Source organism: Cinclus cinclus, chromosome 7 (assembly GCF_963662255.1).
Source record: "Cinclus cinclus chromosome 7, bCinCin1.1, whole genome shotgun sequence".
Lineage (NCBI taxonomy): Eukaryota > Metazoa > Chordata > Aves > Passeriformes > Cinclidae > Cinclus > Cinclus cinclus.
The window spans coordinates 30,336,025-30,356,480 of NC_085052.1; the positions used below are offsets into that span (position 1 = coordinate 30,336,025).

Below are 20,456 nucleotides of genomic sequence, written 5' to 3' on the forward strand. Positions count from 1 at the left end.
GTCATAGATAAATCCTTCCTGATTTATGCATGCTACCTTTGTCTTACAAACAAACAGGAACATGACTTTATGGGTGCCTCCAAGCCACTGCTCATCTCTCCATTAGAGCAGGGGTTTGGTTAGGAGAAATTAAAGCATGGGTTTGGGTAGAAGTGGCTACACCCTGAGGAAAGGAGTCTCATTTCTTGTTCTCTTCTCTGGCTTTGTCCTTTTATGCCTACTTCACGATGTATCAGCAAGGCTGCTCTCTACCATCTTAGAACCCTATTATGAAGGGATTGCAGAGATCCAGGGGTGTGGGGAAGTAGAACTGGATAGTATCCTGGACCTGCAGGTTGACCACAGACAACTCAGAATGAAATTATGAAACTGTAGTGTGGTTTGGAGCTGGTCAGAAGAGTGCAACTAAATATTTCATGGATACTTTGCTCAAATTATGGCTTTATTGGGAAGGCTTTTGTGGTCTGGAGAGTTTTGTTAATCTTATGGGTTTAGCTTTTTTCAAAGAAGAAATGGATGTTTCAGCATTAACTTTGTTCTGTGAAAAAAATTGTGGTACCTCACTTGCATGTGAAGTTGTCATAAAATAGAATTGAGTTCTCTCAAATGGAATATCCTCAGTGTGGAGGACAGCAATAATTAAACTGCTGTTTTACTTCACTAATCCCATGACAATTCTTCTTGAATTGCCTGAAGCCTTACAGAACAAATGAATGACCAACCAACCAGACATTATCTCATTATCTGAAGTTTCCAGGTTAGACCATGATCTGTTTTAGCTGGTTTTAGGTGTGAACACAGCAACCCTGCATGTACCCCATGGAATGCCAGGAGATTTGTCAGTGTATCTGTAGGGATTGTCATTACATTATAGAAAGACTTCTTAATATTATTTTTCATTCTATGGAAAAAAACTCTTTTCCCTAATCTTTGTAAATTTGCTGAAATAAGAACTCATTAAACATCACATTTTAATATTCTATTTGAGTACTAACCAAACCAGAAGATCGGATGAAAAATACCATTCATAGAGATCAAAGTAGGTAGGCTCTATACCCCTACAAAAATTGTGGCAAATAAATTGTAAAGATGTATTTATTCTTTTCTGGAAAAGTACAATATGTTACTGACTCTAGGCATAAGAACTTGATGAAAACTGCTGTAGGCTGGGGAAGTTTTGACTTGAAACAGCTCAAATGGATGTGGCTGGAGTACTCATTATTCCTTCTAGGTGTTCTGTGCCAGAGCTTACTGCCTGTGGGTGGAAGGAGCAGAGCTTTTCTGTGCTGTGGCTGTGATCAGCAGCAGCCTGGCCTTTGTACTGGAGATCTGTAACTTGGAAAGGACGAGTATGCCTGCTATCCCTTTGTGGGGAGCTGCAGGGTGTGGAGGAAATGTCACTGACTTAATGTTTGCTCCAGCATTGCTGGGGGGGGGGGGTTCTCTTGTGTACTTTTTCTCTTTCCTCTCCCCTGTACATATAATTTTTTTTTTTTAATTGTTTGTTTGTTTGTTGTTTCTTTTATCTGGTCTGGCTAAGGCTGCGTTAGGAGAGCAGCTTGGCAAGAGAGGGTGTGCACTGTGTGACAAATGAGGACACTGCTGGCTGTGCTTTACTGTAACAAACACAGGAAGGGAGCAGCTCAAGCTGAAATCCTGAGGCTTTACTGCAGTCAGGGGTACAAGAGCAGAGCTTGGACAGTGCCACAAGCTGCTTACACTGATCACTGCCTGTTGTTCCATAAGGAAATAAAGTGTGTGAGAAGGGAGGATTTTTCTAAAACTGGTAACTGGTACAGGCCTTTTGCAGCTTAGAAAACAGTTTTGAAGGCAGTAGGGGAGCAGAAACCAATGCAGTGGAGTCTCACCTGTGTTACTTATTCTGTGAATGCCCATTTTCAGTTCGGCTGAGAATGGAGCACATCAAAAGCTCCCACCACGGTCAGAACCTGTATAGATTACAGATTAAGGATGTTTATCTGCAGCTTGTGAAAGGGAGCAATACCTGATGTGCTCATGGCAGCAGCAGCCAGTTCCTTTGCTCACTACAGCTCACATCAGCTCCACTACAAGGAAGAGGATTATAATCAATCTGCTGGTGTACCCACTAGAATAACACAGATCTCTGCTTTCAGGGGATCTGTGTGGTCTTCCTCTGGCGCTGAAAACATTTTCCACAACACATTGACCCAACTCGAAGATTTTCAGGCATCTCAAATTAGGAGCAGAGGAAGGAGCCAGCAGCGTTTTCTTCCACGTGGTGTCAGCATTGTTCTCTCTCACTCCAGAGCTGTGCTTTTCTTTGAACATAACCTTTTAATATGTTCTGAGAACCTATCTGAAAATTAGGTATTACATTTCTATTTTCGTAGTATATTAGAGCATCAGTCTATTCCTTCCTCAGATAATTAATTGATATCATAGAGGTATGAAGGAAGAGTATGAATTCACCTCCAAACCATTATGAAATGCAAGCCGTTTTTATTTTATGCTTGTGTCACCTTCCTTACTTGAGCAGGACTGACAATAAAATCTCTTACCACTTTTGTGTTCCTTTTCTTTGGTGAACAGGGACAATTTGATTTGTTTGCTGATGTTAAACACTTATTGGAAAAAAAATCAGAAGTGAAATCTTTGATAGGAAAACCAGCCCTTGAGAAATAAAATATATTCATACTGGAAGGCTTATGATATATAAGCATTGCATATTTCAGCATTTTGACTTATCATTGGCTGTAACAGTAGGGGAGACGAAGAACATTATTTTAAACCCTTAGTGGCTTCTCATTTCATGCAAGCTTAGGGTCAGAAGTGAGGAACGTTTTCAGAAAGAGAAGAAAGAAATGTAGACTAAAAAAAACCCTGAAAAAATATTCACAGTAAAAAAAAAAACAAAAAAGGAAAATAAGAAAATCCAAGTCTTTTATTTATTTAAACAGTAGTTAATTGTAGATCATTTAACTGTAGTTACAGAGCTGTGCAACAGTGAATTTAATAGTCGTATTTTGAACGCACAGCTTCTTCTCACGCTGCTTCTCCCACACCCACCAGTTCCTAGACTGCTTTGTTCCTCTTTAATTAGTTTATTTCGCCTACTCTGGCAAGTAAGCAAACATTCTTAAGCACTTAAACAACAGCAATTGAGAGAAGAATAGGGCTAGCACTTTTCGCCTGGCATGCAGAAAGGCTCGGCTGAATCCTGGATATTAGCATGTTAGAACTTAATGCAGTTTCCCTCTCTCCCAGCTTATTTGGTTTTCTCCTGTAGAGTGGAGTCTGCAGTGCTTAATTTATTTGCTTCAAGTAAAAATGGAAATGCATGTCCCTGAGTCAGAATTTTTGCTAGATGGTTTCCAGAACTATCAAATACTGGGTACCTTTTTATTCTGTTACTAGAAGAGAAGGGATGAAATACACCTGTAGTAAAAATACCAGAGCAATTGAGCCAAAAATATGAGAAACAAAAGGAAATGTATGGTGAAGTTGTGTGCTATAACTGTTCCCTGAAGTCTGTGGTTAGAAAAGTTATGTCCAAGTTGCTTTGATTTACTGATACATCTCTTAAAAAAAAAATGTACAAGAAACTGGGGAGGAATAAATGAAAAAAGCATTCCAAGGCCATTTTTAATTTAAGGAAATATTACTGCAGTTGGCTTTGCATGCACAGGTTGGGTTAGCTTCCATTGCTGGTAATTTAGATGGATGTTTGAAGCTGAGGTTCTGCCAGCAACTTTAATCCTGGCCTTTGGATTTTCACTGACCATCTGCTTTAATTAAAGGTTGTCCTATTCACAGGGGACTGTGGATGTGCTCACAAGGATTCTGGCTGGTGAAGGAATCATAGTATGGGCCTTAGGCTGCTCTGCCAAGTGCTGGGGTAGTCAGCTGTGCCTGGAGATGGTTTTGCAAAGAATGCTGCTCAGGACTGAGTTTTTCTGGAAGCTGCTAGGACAAGGAAATACTTGAGAGGTTGCTGGTTTGATCCACTGTTCCCTCCAGTATGCAACTGGAACTTTGCCTGGGAGCTGCTGGTGTCACTGTCTGCATGTGAGAGCAGCCTCAGGAGCTCAGCTTTTGGGTAGTTCTTACACATGGGCAGAGCAGGGAGCCAGATCTTCTACAGCTTGAAGCTGACCTCTGCTCATTCTTGCCCATGAGGGAGCCAAGAGAAGCCGAGGTTTGCCAAGATGGGCAGTGCTGGGACCTCTGCCTGGCACAGGTCAGGGAAAGGCTGATCCCTGTGCCAACCCTGCAGGCAGGGCAGTGGGAAAACTCTACAAGTAGAGCAGAGGACAGAAGATGTCATAGCATGTCCTTTACAGGCCCTAAGATCTGTAGCTTTAGGATTTTTGTGTGTTCTTTTGCCCTTCACCAAAGGCATCAAGGTAAGTGGGACTTTATTAAAGGGAAAAAAAATTGCTCTAAAGAAAAAAAAATATTTTGGCCTATTAGTGGTTTATACAATATCTTTAGTATTTTCATAGAGTTGTAGTGGAGATCAAGTGAAGAATTTGTGACTTAGAACTCTTTACTTTACTCCTTTGGTTTTTTTTTAGTTCCTTGATTTCTAATTTTATTTCCAGACTCTCTAGGAATTCCATGGGTAGCTCATCCTTGGTCAATACCAGGGGACCACACAGCAATAATAGAGAGTGAGCTTCATTTGGATACAGGGAGCACACTGTAACTCAACATTATGCAGTAGCTATACAAACATGTTTGTCTTTTGCATATTTTCTGTAGGAAAGTATAGGAAGCAATCTACCACTTAATTGCAAGAAATGATGGACGAACAAAATATTTCCTTGTTTAAATATCTGATCCACTGCTTTCCTTTTCCTTTTCCTTTTCCTTTTCCTTTTCCTTTTCCTTTTCCTTTTCCTTTTCCTTTTCCTTTTCCTTTTCCTTTTCCTTTTCCTTTTCCTTTTCCTTTTCCTTTTCCTTTTCCTCTTCCTCTTCCTCTTCCTCTTCCTCTTCCTCTTCCTTTTCCTTTTCCTTTTCCTCTTCCTCTTCCTCTTCCTCTTCCTCTTCCTCTTCCTCTTCCTCTTCCTCTTCCTCTTCCTCTTCCTCTTCTCTTCTCTTCTCTTCTCTTCTCTTCTCTTCTCTTCTCTTCTCTTCTCTTCTTCCAACTCCGGCTTTGATGTAAATATTTAGTCTAATTCCTGGCTATTTTGCTGATCATTCATATTCCATAATGCCTTACAAGTTTAGCCAAAATGTTGGTTGGGGTGGAGGGTGGAAGAAGAGAATGATAAACTATGTTTAAAATCAGTATTTAATGGGCTGCAGAATAGTAAAGAGCTGTGTCTGTTTAATTAACCTTTGCAACCACCAAGCATGGTTTATGTTAGAGGCCTGAAGAACTTGTGAAAACTGCTGTTTACAGACCTGAAAATTGCTGTGTTCTCGATAACCCACTGGTTAACCCACTGGATAACCCACTGAGCCTTTTTTCCCCTCCAGTAATTTGTGCATTTTACCAAAATCTTTGCCTGGATGGGTCAGGAGCAGGATCAGCAAACACTGCTAATCTCTTTTTCAGTGTTTCTCATTCTCTGTACTCACATGGTAACAGTCATTGTACTTTCTGACTGGAGAGAGCATAAATCTCCCTTAGATTTCATCTCAAGATGAAATCTAAAGTCAGATCCATGAAAATGTCATTCCTTATAAAGCCTCTTTGTTTCCAATGTCTACAGCAAATCCAGATCTATCTAACTGTAGCTCTTTATGATGTCAGTTTGCTTAATTATAGCAAAACGGGGAGGAAATTAATTAATTTGTATGCTTAAAATTCAGATATGTTTTTTCTGAAAAGTATGCTCAGGGATCTGCTAAACCATGATTTAGAAAAAAACCCAAACCAACCAACAAACCAAAACCCCAATAAAACTAGCAACCACACCCCAGGCCCCCAAATAACTTTGCAAAGCTTTGCTCTGATTTCTGTTTTTAAACCCTTTGCTGAGAACTGTTACCAGAGACAAAAATTTCAAAGTTATTATTTTGTTTTCCTCCAGTAAAACCTACTTTACTTCTTTAAAATAGAGAACTTCATATTGAGTGAAAAAAAAAAAAAAGACTTCTTTGTGTAGCTAAGGAGGGCAGCATTTTTTATATTCTTATTAAGCTGTCTCTCCCAAGGAGCTTGGCACTGCCACAGCCACTCCAGAAAGAGAAAAGAAACTCTTCGAAGTGAGATTTGGTAACCAGTTACAGGACAGGTAAGCTCTTGAGAATACTGAGCAGAATGATGGATCTTTTCCACTTCTTCCCACTTAATGGATTCAACAGTAAGTGATCTTTCCTTCTTTGAAATTTTTCTATGGCCTTGGATTTCTTTTTTTTTAAATCAAAATGAACTTCAGAGTTGAAGGGTTGCTGCTGTCCCTGCATACTCTTCAACTGTGGCTTTTCAATTAGTTGAAAGGGAGAAAGAAAAGGAAAGTAGTGGAAAACAGAAGGAACAATTAATTCTTTGATAACAGCCTACACTTCAATGAAGACATGGAGAGTACTGTCCTCATCTCACCCTGTTGTAGCTTTTCTACTCTGAACAAAATATGAATTCTATAAACAAGGTCTTTAGGTATTCCCTTTTTCTTATTCCCTTTTGCCTCCTCTACAAATCCTTTATCTTGAAAGTCAGAGTATTATACACTGTCGAGTTTTCATGGGTCTGGGTCTTGAAAGAGACAAGAGCAGTTGTTGGTTGCTGTAAAGTTGTTTAGAAGCACATGAGTCTTCTCGAAGGCAAAGAGTTCAGAATTTTAAGTCTGTGCTAAAGCTTTTTGGCATAGAGTCCTGAGTAGAAACAGGAGGAGCAGCTCCCTGGCACTTCTTCTCTGTGGAGATGGTGGTAGTGGTCTCTCACCCCAATACAGGGGCTTTTACTCATAAATCATCCAATGAGTTAAAAACATGAATCTAAAACATTCTTTCTACACCTATTAGAATCTTAATTATAAAGTAAGAAAGTAGTGTCAGTTCTTACCCATAATTGATGCATATAGTTCTGTCTATTCACGTAAATGGTTCTATCTGTTCTATCTAGGAATGCAAGCAATGTTCCTACTCTGTTCTCTTTATGTCCCCAGCTAAGTGTCTGAACTTTTAACTAGGCTTGAACTTGAAACTAGACTTCAGGGCTTTTTACTTTCTTATGGCACTTAAAGTATATTCTTGCTCAACACTAAAGGTTACACTTCTACTTCACATCTGTGTGGCTTAATAATATTCCTATTTACTTAAAACTAAAACTTATACTTCTGCCTCATGTCTATGTGGTTCAGTAGATTTTCTCTAAAGCCTTTAATTCAATCCCTGCATTCTTTTCTCTCTCTGAGGGATTCAGAGAGGCTTCTATTTTATACACTCTAACAATATACCTCTTTGAATACACTGATGTGGTGAAGTAGAACAAATGCTTCGCATTGGGGACATACTTTAATTTTTATTTAGAGAGATTTTCATTTCCTGTTCCTTGTTAAATTAAAACAAATGGGAGGAAATTTTCACAACTCCAACTCAATTCACACTTTATAAACAATTGCTTCTTGATCTAAAGTAGCACTGAAATAAGGAGAAGTCACCTGTCTCTAAATTAGGTTTTATACTGATGGAGGTGATGTATATTGCTCCTTGTAGAGAGGGATGGCAACATTTTTTCCTTGCTTCAACACATCTCAGTTGGTTCTGCAGGTCTTGCTGCAGTGTTTTTTGTTTTGGTTTTGGGTTTTTGTTTTGGTTTGTCTTACCCTAACAATGGAAACCTGTTCTCTTTCAGCTTGAAGCCATACCCCCTACCACTACATGCTCTTGTAAAAAGCTTCTCTCCGTCTCTTTTGTGGGCTCCCTTCAGGTACTGGGTGACCATAATTAGGTCACCCCAAAGCCTTCTCTTGACATAAAATAACAGATTATGGTTTTCTTCTGCTCTGCACATCCAACAGGAAAATTCCCACCACAGCAGAAGCAGAGCATGAGTTTCATTGTGAATAGAATCACAGAATCATTAAGTTTGGAAAAGACCTCCAAGATCATAGCCTTTAATATTGCTGTGTCAATCCCACACTATAGGTGGTGCTTAGATACTATCATGGGCAGGGTGGAATTTCTTCAGTGAAGTGGAATGCATATTTGAATTACATAATGGTGACTTTTTGACATTTTCACAGGCTGTCTCCTTTCTTTCCTCAAATACAAGACAAAAAATTCCAACTAAAAATGCCTATCGTGCAAGTGGAACTGCATGAGGGTTTGAAGGCATGGTTGAGTCAGCCCAAGGGATTTGTGTTATACCACAGTAATCCTTGGAACACCTTGTGAGTTAACCATGCATTGGGTTAATTCACCAAATAATAGTGTAGTAGGGGTGGTGCTATTTTCCTTTCAGGAATCTGATGCTCAGCAGAAGCTGTGCAGAGATGCCAGTGTGAGATCTGTATTAGTCAAGAGAGGGTTAAATCACGTTGGACTGGCTATTTTGCTAATGTGGGTGCTAATTAAACTGCTAATTTAGCTAATGTAATTGATACCAGTTCTTCTGGTAGTGTTTTCCCCACACTGGATGCGTTCATGTTCCTCAATATGTTACAGATGTACCAGTTGTTTATAAATTATGAAGTAAAGCAAGTTCAGAGCAACTGACTGCACTGGGGATGTGGCCTCTCTTTAATGCACCTTTACTTAAATTATTTATAAGTAAGAGTTCAAAAGGTGACTGCAGTCACAGCTGAACCTTTGAATTAAAACCTCCAAAGTGCTAGGAAAAATATTGGATGAGGTTTCTTTGATATATTCTTTCTTATTGAAGAGAACATTTTAAAAGGAAGAAGGGGAAAAAAAAAGGTCTGTAGTGCTTAAAATATTTTTCCTAATCTTGCCCTTGCACTTTTGGAGACTTAAAACCTGATCTGAGGCGTTATCCAGAAAAACATGTCAAGAGGATTTGTTCATAAGTGAACAGTGTGTTGACATCAGCAAACTCTCATTATGGCTGTCATGTTCTCTCTCTATCCTGAAGCCTCATTCTAATCTCCTGGCAGCATTCAAGCCCAGTGCTTTCCATTTTGATTGAATTAATTAGTGGAGTTTAGATGACCACCCAATTCTGAAATTGTCAGAATTTTTATAGCAGGGTGTTTGCAAAGGCTATTTTTGCCCTAGTTAATAGCAAGTAGGACATCTGACTGCATTTCTGTATTGTTTAAATTGAAAATACATGGCACATTTGGAAGCAGAAAAAATGATAAATGAGAGCTATATTTATGTACTTATCTTGCCTTTAAAGTTAATCTCCTGTTACTAGTCTTGAGCCTTTCAGGTTGCCATAGAAACTGCCACAGCCTCCAACTGTGCTTCTCCCAAGACTTAATTGCATTCTGAGTTTCATGTGCTCTCTATTAACTGCAGCACTGGCAGACACAGGCACGCTGCAGAATGAGTTGAATTAGTGGTTCAATATGATGTATGTGTTTTCTTAATACTATGTTTTCATATCCCTTTTCAAGTTTTTCTTCACCAGCTGGTTAAAGTCTTCTGTAACATGTAGTGATACCACAGGGATGGATTCTCTCTGCTGCCACTATATTTGATGTCTTCCCAGCCATCAAAGTAACTGCAAGAGTCATTAGTTTTAAGGACTGGGGTTTTTTACCCCTTGGAGAAGTCAGATTATTCCTGAACTACCTTATCTCAAGTTTTTCTGAGTCTTCTCCTTCACCCCTAAAGGCAGCAATGAAGTGCATGCCTGCTGTCTCAGTAGCTCTGGTAAGCCTTGGCTGACTCAATGATTTTTACCACATGATTTTTGCTTGATCAGTGTGTGTCAAAGGCAGTTGTTCAGCCAGGCATGTTTTTAGGTGGGGGAATATAAATTCATTAAAGTAGGAAAGAAGTATATCTGTATGCAAGGTATGATAAGGCTTTTCTGGGAATTATATATTATGTCCTTGATGAAATTTTGTATCAGAACTGGACTGATAATGTGTGTCATCCAACAAGCAGAACAAAATCTCAGACATTTGGTTTCCCACTTGGCTCTTAGCACAATGGTTCTGTCAGTGCAAATACAGTGTTTTTATAGGTGCCATTCTGCCTGTGGTGAGGGTGAACTCATGGAACCAGTGGCTAATATCACTTTGTGCTCACTGGATTTAAGTCCAGAATTTCACAACTAAAAGGACAATCCCCACTGTTCCTGCCTGGTGCAAAAAGAGGAGAGAAAATGCATCCCTCTGTTAAGCCCTCTGCCTCAGGTCTGCTATTCTTGTGTCTAGTGGGTAAGAGGTGGGGAGTAGGACAGAGACTCCCCGTGCACTGGTGCTCTTGGGCTCAGGAAATTTCTGTACTTGTATTAATGCAGGCCCAGAGATGTGCTTTTGTCATCAATAGAAAACACCCCACAACTGGTGAAAGAACAAAGGCAGTGATGTTGAGAAACAGAGTGAGGTGAGGATTTCACCAACATGTCACTTCATGCATGTCAATTATGCTTTTAGATGCTGGCCTTCTGAAGACAGAAATAGCTCAAATATATCCACTGTAACCTTTAAATGTTTTAAATATCTTTTACAATCTGACCTCTTTGATTATGTTTTTCATGTGGTTTGTGTGGATTACTCTTTTTGAAATTCTCCATATGTGCTACTTTTCTTGAGTTATGTATTGTTGGTCCCCTATAAAAATATTTGTAATTAGGTCAAGTAACCAGGGTAGCCTGTCTGACCTCAGCCTGACTACAATATTTCTCTGTGTATTTGTGTGCTAGTTTTAGCTTTTTCAACCAGAAATAAGAATTGGGAAACCATGAAATTATGACAATATTGTCAGGATTAATCTGAAAGAGTGAAGACAGTTTTCCAGCACTCCCTGCCCACCCCCGCATTCTCTTTGCTTTTTTCCCCCAGATTCCTTTTTCATTAGCTGCCTACTTTACACTTATTGCCACAACACAGTGCACATTCTGTCTCAGAATTTAAATCTCTTCCAACCCATCTCAGCTTTCCTTTTTATCTGCTCTGTGAACTTGTATGTTGAAGAGAGCTGGGTTTCTCTGCCAGCTCCTCTCAAGTTACATTTCCACGACTGCCCTAGGGAATGCCAGCACATATTCATGAAATCTGTGTGTGCTGGAGATCTTCCTCAAACATTCTAAAAACACTTGCTTTGGGATGGGATTCATTTGGATTTGAATATAAAATAAGCATTGTTTGTTGGCTTCTTGTCATTCTTGAGAAGCCAAAGAGCTGCCATGTCTCCAAGTTGTCTGTCTCCACAAGCTCCTTCCAGGCAGTGACCACACTTCCTCTGCAGAAAGCACTGCTTGCACTGTCTCTGTGGACATTCAGAAAAAAGACCTTGCCCATCAGCTGGACAACCCGATGTGTGAGCATGTGGAAGCAACTTGACACCAATTACATGCAGCTCCCAGCAATCCCAAAAGAGAGAAAAGAGTCGTCAGAAGTCTGAGATGTGCCAATAGCAGCTTATTTTATTCCACTGTGGAGTGTATCGTGAAAGCTTTTCCACACAAGCCACCATTTCTTCTGATTTCTGTAGTTTATATTAGTTTTGGGATGTTCCCACAATTGATACCTAGTTGCTAGGCTTTTCTATAGGCACATGGCATCTTTGGAGGACAGGTGGCTGGACATTTAGGGTGTCCCTGGGGCCACATCAGCCTGTGCACTTCTGGTTAGGGATTGCAGTGCTTTGTTGCAGAGAGGCACTTGTACTTTACTTCTCCTGCCTTGCCAAACACTTGTCTTCAGGTACCTGTTGCTCATCCTTCCTTCCCTTCCCCATTCTGTGGGAGAAAAGTGACTCACCCGTGGTTCTTGTACTTCACCCACAGGTGAGCAAAGAGTAGGGAAGCTGATTCCTCACAGCCTTTGTGCTCCTCTTTGTCTGATGAGACATGATTCTGTTCCACGATGTTTGTGTTGGAAGCCTGGCTGCTTCTGGGGCAGGGAAGGGAAACAATGCAAGCTGCTGGCAAAAGTCAGGGAGACAGATTTGAGCCAGGCTGCTGAGTGGAAGGATTAAACCTACTAACTTACTGTTACTTTGGGTTCATCTCTTAGCCTTGTTCCTCAGCATAAGAAAGGGTGGAGTGAAATTTGAGTTTTGATTAAGCAGGGGTGCTCCCAAAGAGGTTCCTGCATATTTCAGGTAAATATTCCCACTGGAACAATGAGAAGCAATGGGAAGGGGATGCACAGGTAGGGACAGGCTTGTTCAGCAGTTCTCTTGAGTTTGTATCACTTTATTTTTTGGTTTTACTTACTGCACTAAATACAGATTTCCTCTAGCACGTACTGAGGAAGATGGGAGGTGACACTGGGTAGAATGTAGGCTCTGTAGGGCTAAACATTTAAAATTCTTGAAATCTAGACCTACTACTTATATTCAATGTGATTTATGTCTATCTACATCTCATTTGTGCCTCCAGAAGCAATCCCCAGTGAAAATTCTGTTTTCTGTCTTAACCCTGCTCACCTCAGTGGCCACTTTGAAGGTTTCATCTATGAGTTAACTCAATGGGTCATTTTATGTGGTGGCATGCAGTGGAAACATGCATGGGCTCTATTAATATCTGCTCTTACATAAACAACCAATTTTATTAAGTTCTGCTGCTAATGAAGCACTGTGGGAACAAGACGGTCAAAAGCTTAGGAATTACTCTACAAGGAAGAATCTCAGTGTTTCTTGGCAAAAGCTGCCGATGCTCAAGGCTTTCTTGGTAAGAGCCAACAGTAACAAGGTCTTATTCTGAACGGGAGTCTAAATAAAAAAATTGTTCTGCCTTTTTTGAAAGCTCACACACAGATATTCCAAAGTTTATTTGGAAGAAGGCTGAATTTTTATCTAGTAATAGACAGATAACTCAGTTTTGAGAAACTTGATTTTCTTTCTAATGAAAGAAAAGAGAAGTTGGAGTCCCAAATGGAGACTTATGGAAAATTCTCTTTTCTTTTTTTTATATTGAAATACTGAGAGGATGCAAATAGGCTTTTCCCTCAGTCGTCTGGCTGTTGAGTTCTTTAGCATAGAAAGACAAATTTGAAAGGCATATGGTCACTTACTTAGCAATAATTAGAGTGCTAGCATCAGTTACTATCAAAATTTTATTGCAGTAGCTACAGATGTGACTGAATTGTTATAGATGGTCAGATATAAAAATCCTTTTTTTGGGAGTGATAGAAAATAGAATCATTAGCTGGCATTAGATTTACAAAGTCGTAACTTCTAAATGCCCTTAATTTTAATTTTTTTAACGTGTATATTGAATTTAAATATTAAATTCAAACTTGTGCCTGGAAGGTCAGTATCTGCAATGCTGTGTTGTGCAGGTGAGCCCACAGCCTCACCTATCTGTCTGTCTGGTACTTCCCTGGTGCACACAGGTGTAGGAATTTATTTTAGGTAGGTGTCTCTTTGCCAATGGTTTCTATGTGATATCGGTACCAGAGACTCTCCCTGTTAAGCTGGAGGCAGCACAAATGCCATTTGATGCCAGTGCTTTGTCTCAAGGGGTGCTGCTTCAAAGGTGTCTTTGGTTTCCAAAGACTGCCTCTGGCTCGATAATATTTCAGTATAAAGAGAGCATCATTAGAGATAAGAATAAGGAAAAGATGGATGATCCTGTTTATTCTTGGGTTACTGCTGTTTGTTTTCCTTGTGCTGGAAGACAGAGTAAAGAGGAATTTCAGAATGAAATCTTGCATGCTAAAAGCTGCTGCAGAGCTGGCAGGAGCTGATACAAGAGAGGGCGAGGCTCTGCCTTAAACCTTCCTTTGTGCATTATTGTCCCTCTTCCTTGGTGAAATCCTGTCTTCAGTCACCTCTGTCTTTCTGTTTTAACAACAAGCTGCAGTGAGAATCTCAGACTGGTGGGGGAAAATGTGACCCAGTGTACCTGTGCAGTGCAGGAGCCTGTTTCCCAGCTGCCAGTTCCCAGGATGTCTTTATATTATCAATGGGAATATTAGTAGAAACCCAAGCAATCACTACTGAATGCACTGCGTAATTAGTCTTCAAATAAATCAGGATAGCTGCTCAATCTTTTGCATTCAGTGCACATGGCAAGAGCTGATGTGTAGCAGGGCCAGTTGCACACCTGCATACAAAAGCAACAATAAAGGAGACACCAATCTGCAGAACAAAACTGAAAAAAATTTGTACCATATGTTCAGCATCAGTGAGAAAAATGAGCTATTTATTCCCCAGTCCAAAAGTAAGTTCATAAATCTCTTTATGAACTCATTTTTCTGGACCCAAACACAATAAAATGCAACCCATAATTTTTTAACTGCTCACAATTGCACCTCACCACATGAAAGATATTTCTGGGGTCTTGCAAGAGCCTGTAAGAATCAGAGAAGGTGGAAAAAAGCACAAAGAAAATCACAATAATAAAACGATTAAAAGGCAATAACTTTCAAAATAATTGAGGAAGTATTTAAATGAAGAAATAATCTCTATTCCCATTTCCTGGAATGTGCACCGTGCGAGGAAATAGAAGGTAATTACGCTAAGAAGACCTGTGGTAAAATCTTTAATTATAATCATTCAGAGAGAAGTTAATTAAAAGCATATCTTTAATGGAGCAGAATGGTTTTCCCTACATACCACCATTTGGGACTGACTCTCTTCTGCCCTCTCTGTTATTTAACTTAAATAGTTACAAATAGCTGTGAATGCAGTTCTAATTTTCTCTCATTTGCTGAACAATGCCTTGTGTTCCAGGAGGGGTTGTGCAGGCAGCTGTAGCCTTTTCTTTTGGCAGGAAAGGAAATAGCCCCTCTCAGTCCTTATTGCTGCATAAAGAAGTTCCAGGAGCAACTGCAAAATTTGAATTTACAGGCTTCCTGGGAGCTGGCCTTAGCCATGCTCGCTTTTTTGCCCCTGTTTTCCAACCCAAGCTGATCCCCGGTGCTCTTGGCTGGATTGATGTCCCTGCTGGTGGTCACTCTGCTGACACACCTCGCTCTGCAAGCTGCTGCTCTGCCTGAGCTCTTTGGGGTGGGAGGTTTGGCCGTGGAAATAATGTAAGAAAATGGGCATGGAGTTGTAAACACAGCCATGCAGACGAAGTCGGGTGGTGAAGGTGGTTTTCAAATGCCCGGCAGGTTAGCACTGATTTTCTTTAAAGGAGGAACTTTGGTAGCAGTGCCTAACTGCACGGAGAGCACTGTCAGGCTCCCACTTGGTAATTAATCACAGCTTATGAAGAACAGCAGAGAGGATTTTCTCCAGATTTTTTTTCCAGAAGTGGTTTAAGAGTTTCTCAAAAGGTGGAGAAGTTGACAGATGGTAGAATACCTGGAAAAATCTATGGGGTAGGAACATACTCCCAGTCTAGTCTGTCTTCTCTATGACCTTTCCATGCCCAAATACTTGGCACGTATGTTTTGGTGTTTGGTGGTCTTTTATTTTTAAGTAATGAAATTTATTTCCAAAGCATTTCTATATCTCTTTCCTAAACTAGGCTGCACTGAATTATTGCTAATGGGGGTAATATTTCATTTAGCTACAGGCTTCCCAATTTAGGCTTTAACTTACGTTGTTCAAAATCAAATCGGTCCTTCCATTGTTGCAGTTGTCCATGTTTCTGGCTCACAAACCCCACACCAGTACTGAAATGCATCCTCTTTCTGCTCCTTGCCCCCAAAAAGTCAGTGCTAATGAGCACGAGAAGATAAATCAGTTCTGAAGCTTGTAGGTGAGATATTAGGAAGAACTTTTAAAAAGAGACCGACAGAAAGAGGAGGGTTAGAACTCCTGGGTCTTCAAACTGTTTGTCTGTCTGGCAGGCAGTGTGCCAAAGCAATTGTGTGCTCGGAGGCCATTTGTCAGCTGAAATTCGAGGGAGGTGGAAAGCTGACTTTAGGCTGGCTCCAGCAGTAAGTGAACAGGACAAGCACTTCCACCCTGCACAGGTTTTGTTCTCAAGCTGTTGGGCAGTAGACACTTGCAAGCTGCTCAGTAGAAGCCTGTGAAGAGCTGGAGGTGCTGGGATGATAAAATCAATCGATTGTTATTGGGCAAAGCAAACCCTCTGAAGATGTTTTCTTAACACCAGAGTGAAGTGGCATTGCAGGGCAGGCAGGGAGGAGCCAGGCCAGAGCAGTAAGGTAACATATCTAAACTGAGCTTTTAATATGCAGCAAACAGAACAAGTAACAAATTGAAAAAATATTATGGACATATTCAATCAGGGTAATTGGAAAGCCTCTTTTAGGAGTTTAGTTTGTATTACCCCACTCAGGGTAGAGAAATGCTGAGTTCACAGTTGTATCAGTTTCAAGAGTTGATAAACAGTGAGTGATTGCCTGGTTTTTATCAGCTATCTGAGTGAAATTTTTCAAGTTAAAGTAGCTGTTTCTGTCAAAAGACTAAACATTTAAACATTTAGGCATATGGGAGTTTTTATAAACTGTCCACAAAATTAAACTTAACAATAGGTTATTAAATTTTTGTCAACTGAGGTAACCTCAGGCTTCTGGTAGTTTCTGTTCTAGAAAAGCTGGACTAATATGTTCTGGCCATAGAATGAGAGAAAAGGCCCAGTCAAAACCTAACATTTCTGCATCTACTAATTTTTAATATTCTTTTAATATATTTTAATAATATTAATTTTTAATACATAAGATCCATTAGTAAATTTTGAGATTAAAGACTTAACTTATTGTCAGAGTGAATAATTAAATATCTTCCATTGAAAGATATGTTTGTACAAACCTGTTTCTGTCATAAGGCTTTTCTTTGGTAAAATTATGTTTTTCAACATTAAATTTATTCCTTAAGGGTAAAATCATTAATATCTCTGCTCCAAATCTATTAGTTTCTGTTTAGAAGGTGAGCTCTCAACAGCAGATGGCACACTGATTTTTCATCCTGCTTAAAATGGAGATAAAATATTTCAGTTGAGTAGTAAAGGTATAGGTTAAGATAACCTAAGATATAAGATACACCTCACGTTCTTTTGTGCTAAAATAATTCAGGTTCAAAACTTCTTGCTGGTTCACCAGCAAGATTTTAACTACCATTGTAAATTTATTTAGTGCCCTCTTGATATTATGTGACCTCAGATTATTAAATTATTATCGAACATAATAGTAGCTTTCAAATAGCATAATAGAGCTGTAACAGTGCTACTGGGTACTGCAATATAATCTCAATTTAAAAAGTGAAACTGAAGTATTTAGGGATTCTTGCATGTTACATACTCAGAGAAGATGAATGAATAAAATTGATACATGTATTGTTGAGCTCTGCTCCTCTTTGGAATGCAAATTCCAGCCCCTGGTTCTAGGAAGTTCCAAGATAGCTGCAGAGTAGCTGCAAAAAAAAAAAAAAAGGAGTCAGGTATTGGCTCAGATTTGCTGTACCTGTAAGAAGCCCACTGTTTTTTGTCTGTAGCAGTTGATATCTCAAAGGTTATGTTTTAAAAAATTATCACACGGGTGCGCTCACAGATGTTCATTTTGCTACGAATTTTGAGATAATGCATTCAGAAGTGTGTGCAGCCTTTCTTTGAGACTTGGTGTTATATCTTTTCTCCCGGTGGTGGTTTTGTAATTATTTTCTTTTAATAGGAAGCCAGCAAAATATTTACCATAGCAAGGTTTAGCAGAACAAATTTAATGTGTTATGTCCAAAACACCCTGGGGAAAATTTCAGGTTATGAAGGTGAGTATTTTTAAAAAGTACTAGCTTATCTGTAAATACTCTTGCCACTGAAGAAGATGATTTGGGGGCTGCAAGCTGGTGTTTTTGTGTAAGTAGATGTTGTAAAAAAGTGCCCTTGCACTGTGCTGATTGAAATTACTTTTTTTCCAATGCAGTTTTTCACTTAGAACAGTACTTTCAAACAAATGGCTTTTCTTCAGCGCATTTTATCCTCCATTTAAAGAGCAGTTTGGTTAAATGCAGTATGCAACAGCTTTGTGAACCATCCTGCAGTAGATTAATTATTAGTTAAAGAAGTAAAAACATTCAGACCCAAAGCCTAACTTAAAAATGGAAAGGAAGAAAACCCACTGTGTTTTTGAGTCTTTATCAGATACAAAGTCTTTATTTTGCAGATGTGTTCTTTTCTGTGGCTCCAGATTCCTTGGCTGCAAGGGATGTATTTTAAAATTTTGAGTGAGCTGTTAATTACAGCAATTTCTTACACTAACTGCAAAGATCCCCGGAGAAATCTCAGTTCTTATGCAGAAATCCATGTGAGATTAAAAAACAGTGATGTGTATTTAGGGTGCAGTGACAGAGGCAATGACACTGTGTGTGCTGTGTGCTCACAGCTGAGCCACATTCACAGAGAATTTATTTGCCTTGTTAGTACTGTAAAGTTCAGGAAGAAAACAGTGCCTTTTGTCAAAGAGATTCTAGTGAAGACCTTGCAATAATTAAAAGCTGATCTTTCCAGAGGGAATTTGAACAAAAATTATTCAGACTCCTTAACCTAGGGGAGCTGCAGCCACTGCTGGGGAAAAGGGAAGCCTAGGATAAATCCCCAAATGTTTAAAAAAATGTTGGATCAAGTCCAGAATAAAGTAAGGCAGCTGGATGGGGTGGGATGACATGCACTGACTCACTGGAGTTTGCAGGGGACATTCCTGGGTTTATGATTTTAGAATAACCCAAGATAGAAGGGCTCTCAGAAATTCCTGAGGAGGAGTTTTCCTTACCCCCGTGTCTGCAGTGCTCACACAGCTGTATTCACTGGTGAACCCAGAACACTGTGATGCTGGAAAGTGAGAAGTAGTACTTTTGGGCAACAGGATGAAAGAATTGCAATCTCTTATTTACAGTCAGGAAATTTATAATGTAACTGGAATTTATGTGTTTGTGTTAGGGCAGGAAAGCAAAGAAGGAAAATGAAGAGGCTTGGGGTTCCAGGTGGGCATTCTCACATGCCAACCCATTGATCTGAGAGCTCTTGAACTCATTATCTTCCTTTTCAGCTGAGCATAATCAGCATCAGGCTCGAAAGCGAATGGAAATTCTGTAGTTCAGCACTGTGCTTGAAATTCCTCTTGGCAGGAGCTAAGTGCTTTGTGTGTGTGTAAGATTTGGGTCTTGCTTTATTTAACAAGACAGTTCAGTGCTTGCCAGCCTGCTTAGTTTAGTATACTGAAACTCTTGGAATTAAGCTCATGCGTGTTTCCCTCTGTTGGGACTGAACCAGAAGTTTTGCATTTCAGTGATAATTATTCTAAGGTTACTTGAGGCTTGATTAAGATTACTTGACCACTTTTTTGTGCATGACAGGTTCCTCCTGGGCACCTCTGATTGTGTAAGGTTTTTTTAATTCCATGTGATAACATCATGACAAATGCAATTGCAATAACACTTTTGTGTCTATACTGCAATCTGGTGAATATTTGGAATTTTCTATTTTTCTAGTAGACGCAGGAAAAATCACAAGGAACAAAAGGATAAAAAATGATGAAAAGGATGCCAAAGCTAGAACATATTTTCCAGTTTCCATTTTACATGGTAACTGTCTGGGGTCCAGATAACATAAGATCTGATTCAAAACTCCATTTTCTCTAAAATTTAAAATAACACCACTGAGATCCTCGAAAGCGAAATTGTAACTTAATCTTAGATAACAAAATCTTCAGTTGGTTTGTGGAGAGACTTAAAATCCCTCTCATTTGGCTACTTTGGTGTTTCTTATAGATGTCTCCTGTATTCAGCTGCAAGCTTTTGCTGTTTTATATTTGTGTCTTCAATTTGCCATACTATTTACTAATTACAGCTCTTTATATGGTGTAAAATTGTGGGTACCCTGAACAGAGGGGAATTCTGGAATACATGGAATACATGACGTTTTTTGATGACCTCTAACCCTTTGGGTGCCTGTAAATAACCTCTTGACCTTTTCTGCTACCTCTGACCCCATGGGTGACCTTTGAACTCTGGATGACCTCTGACCTTTCAGCAACATTTTGAGCTCATTCTGACCTTTCAGTGACCTTTGATCCTGCAAGACCATTTATCCTCTTGCAGCGACCTGTGACCCAGGATGACATCAGAACTTTGGGGATGGCCTTTGATTCCTGAATGACCTCTAGTATGTCTTCTATTAGGATTCTGTTAGCATGTCCAGCTCCTTTGCCAGGGCTGAGGTCTTGACTATAAGAACACTGAAAATGCTTAGAAGAGCCAGAAGTGCTGTTTATCCTCCCAAAAATAGCTGAGAAAGCACAAGTGAGCAGTGACCAAACTGGTCCAGATTTGAAATCCAGCCTTGTACATTCTGTTTCTCCTCTCTATGCAGGCAAGCAACACAGAAGATGCAGGAGGGGACAGACTCACATTGCTAAGGTAGGAAGAAAGCATCTTTTGTTTTAACTGCTTAATGGAAACTTACGACATCTCACGAAAAATTTGTGTGCTATACTACTCTAAGTATACTCTGTATACTTACTACTCTAAAC

The 20,456-nt window shown here is 39.6% G+C and overlaps 1 protein-coding gene across 1 annotated transcript in view; it reads left to right on the forward strand.

The window, feature by feature from the left end:
- Positions 1-20,456, forward strand: part of FAM13C (family with sequence similarity 13 member C) — a 116,022-nt gene that overhangs the window by 11,628 nt on the left and 83,938 nt on the right. Inside the window, exon 6 of the mRNA XM_062496085.1 lies at positions 20,297-20,343. Coding sequence (XP_062352069.1) covers positions 20,297-20,343 — 47 coding nt within the window. The remainder of the gene's footprint in view (positions 1-20,296; positions 20,344-20,456) is intronic.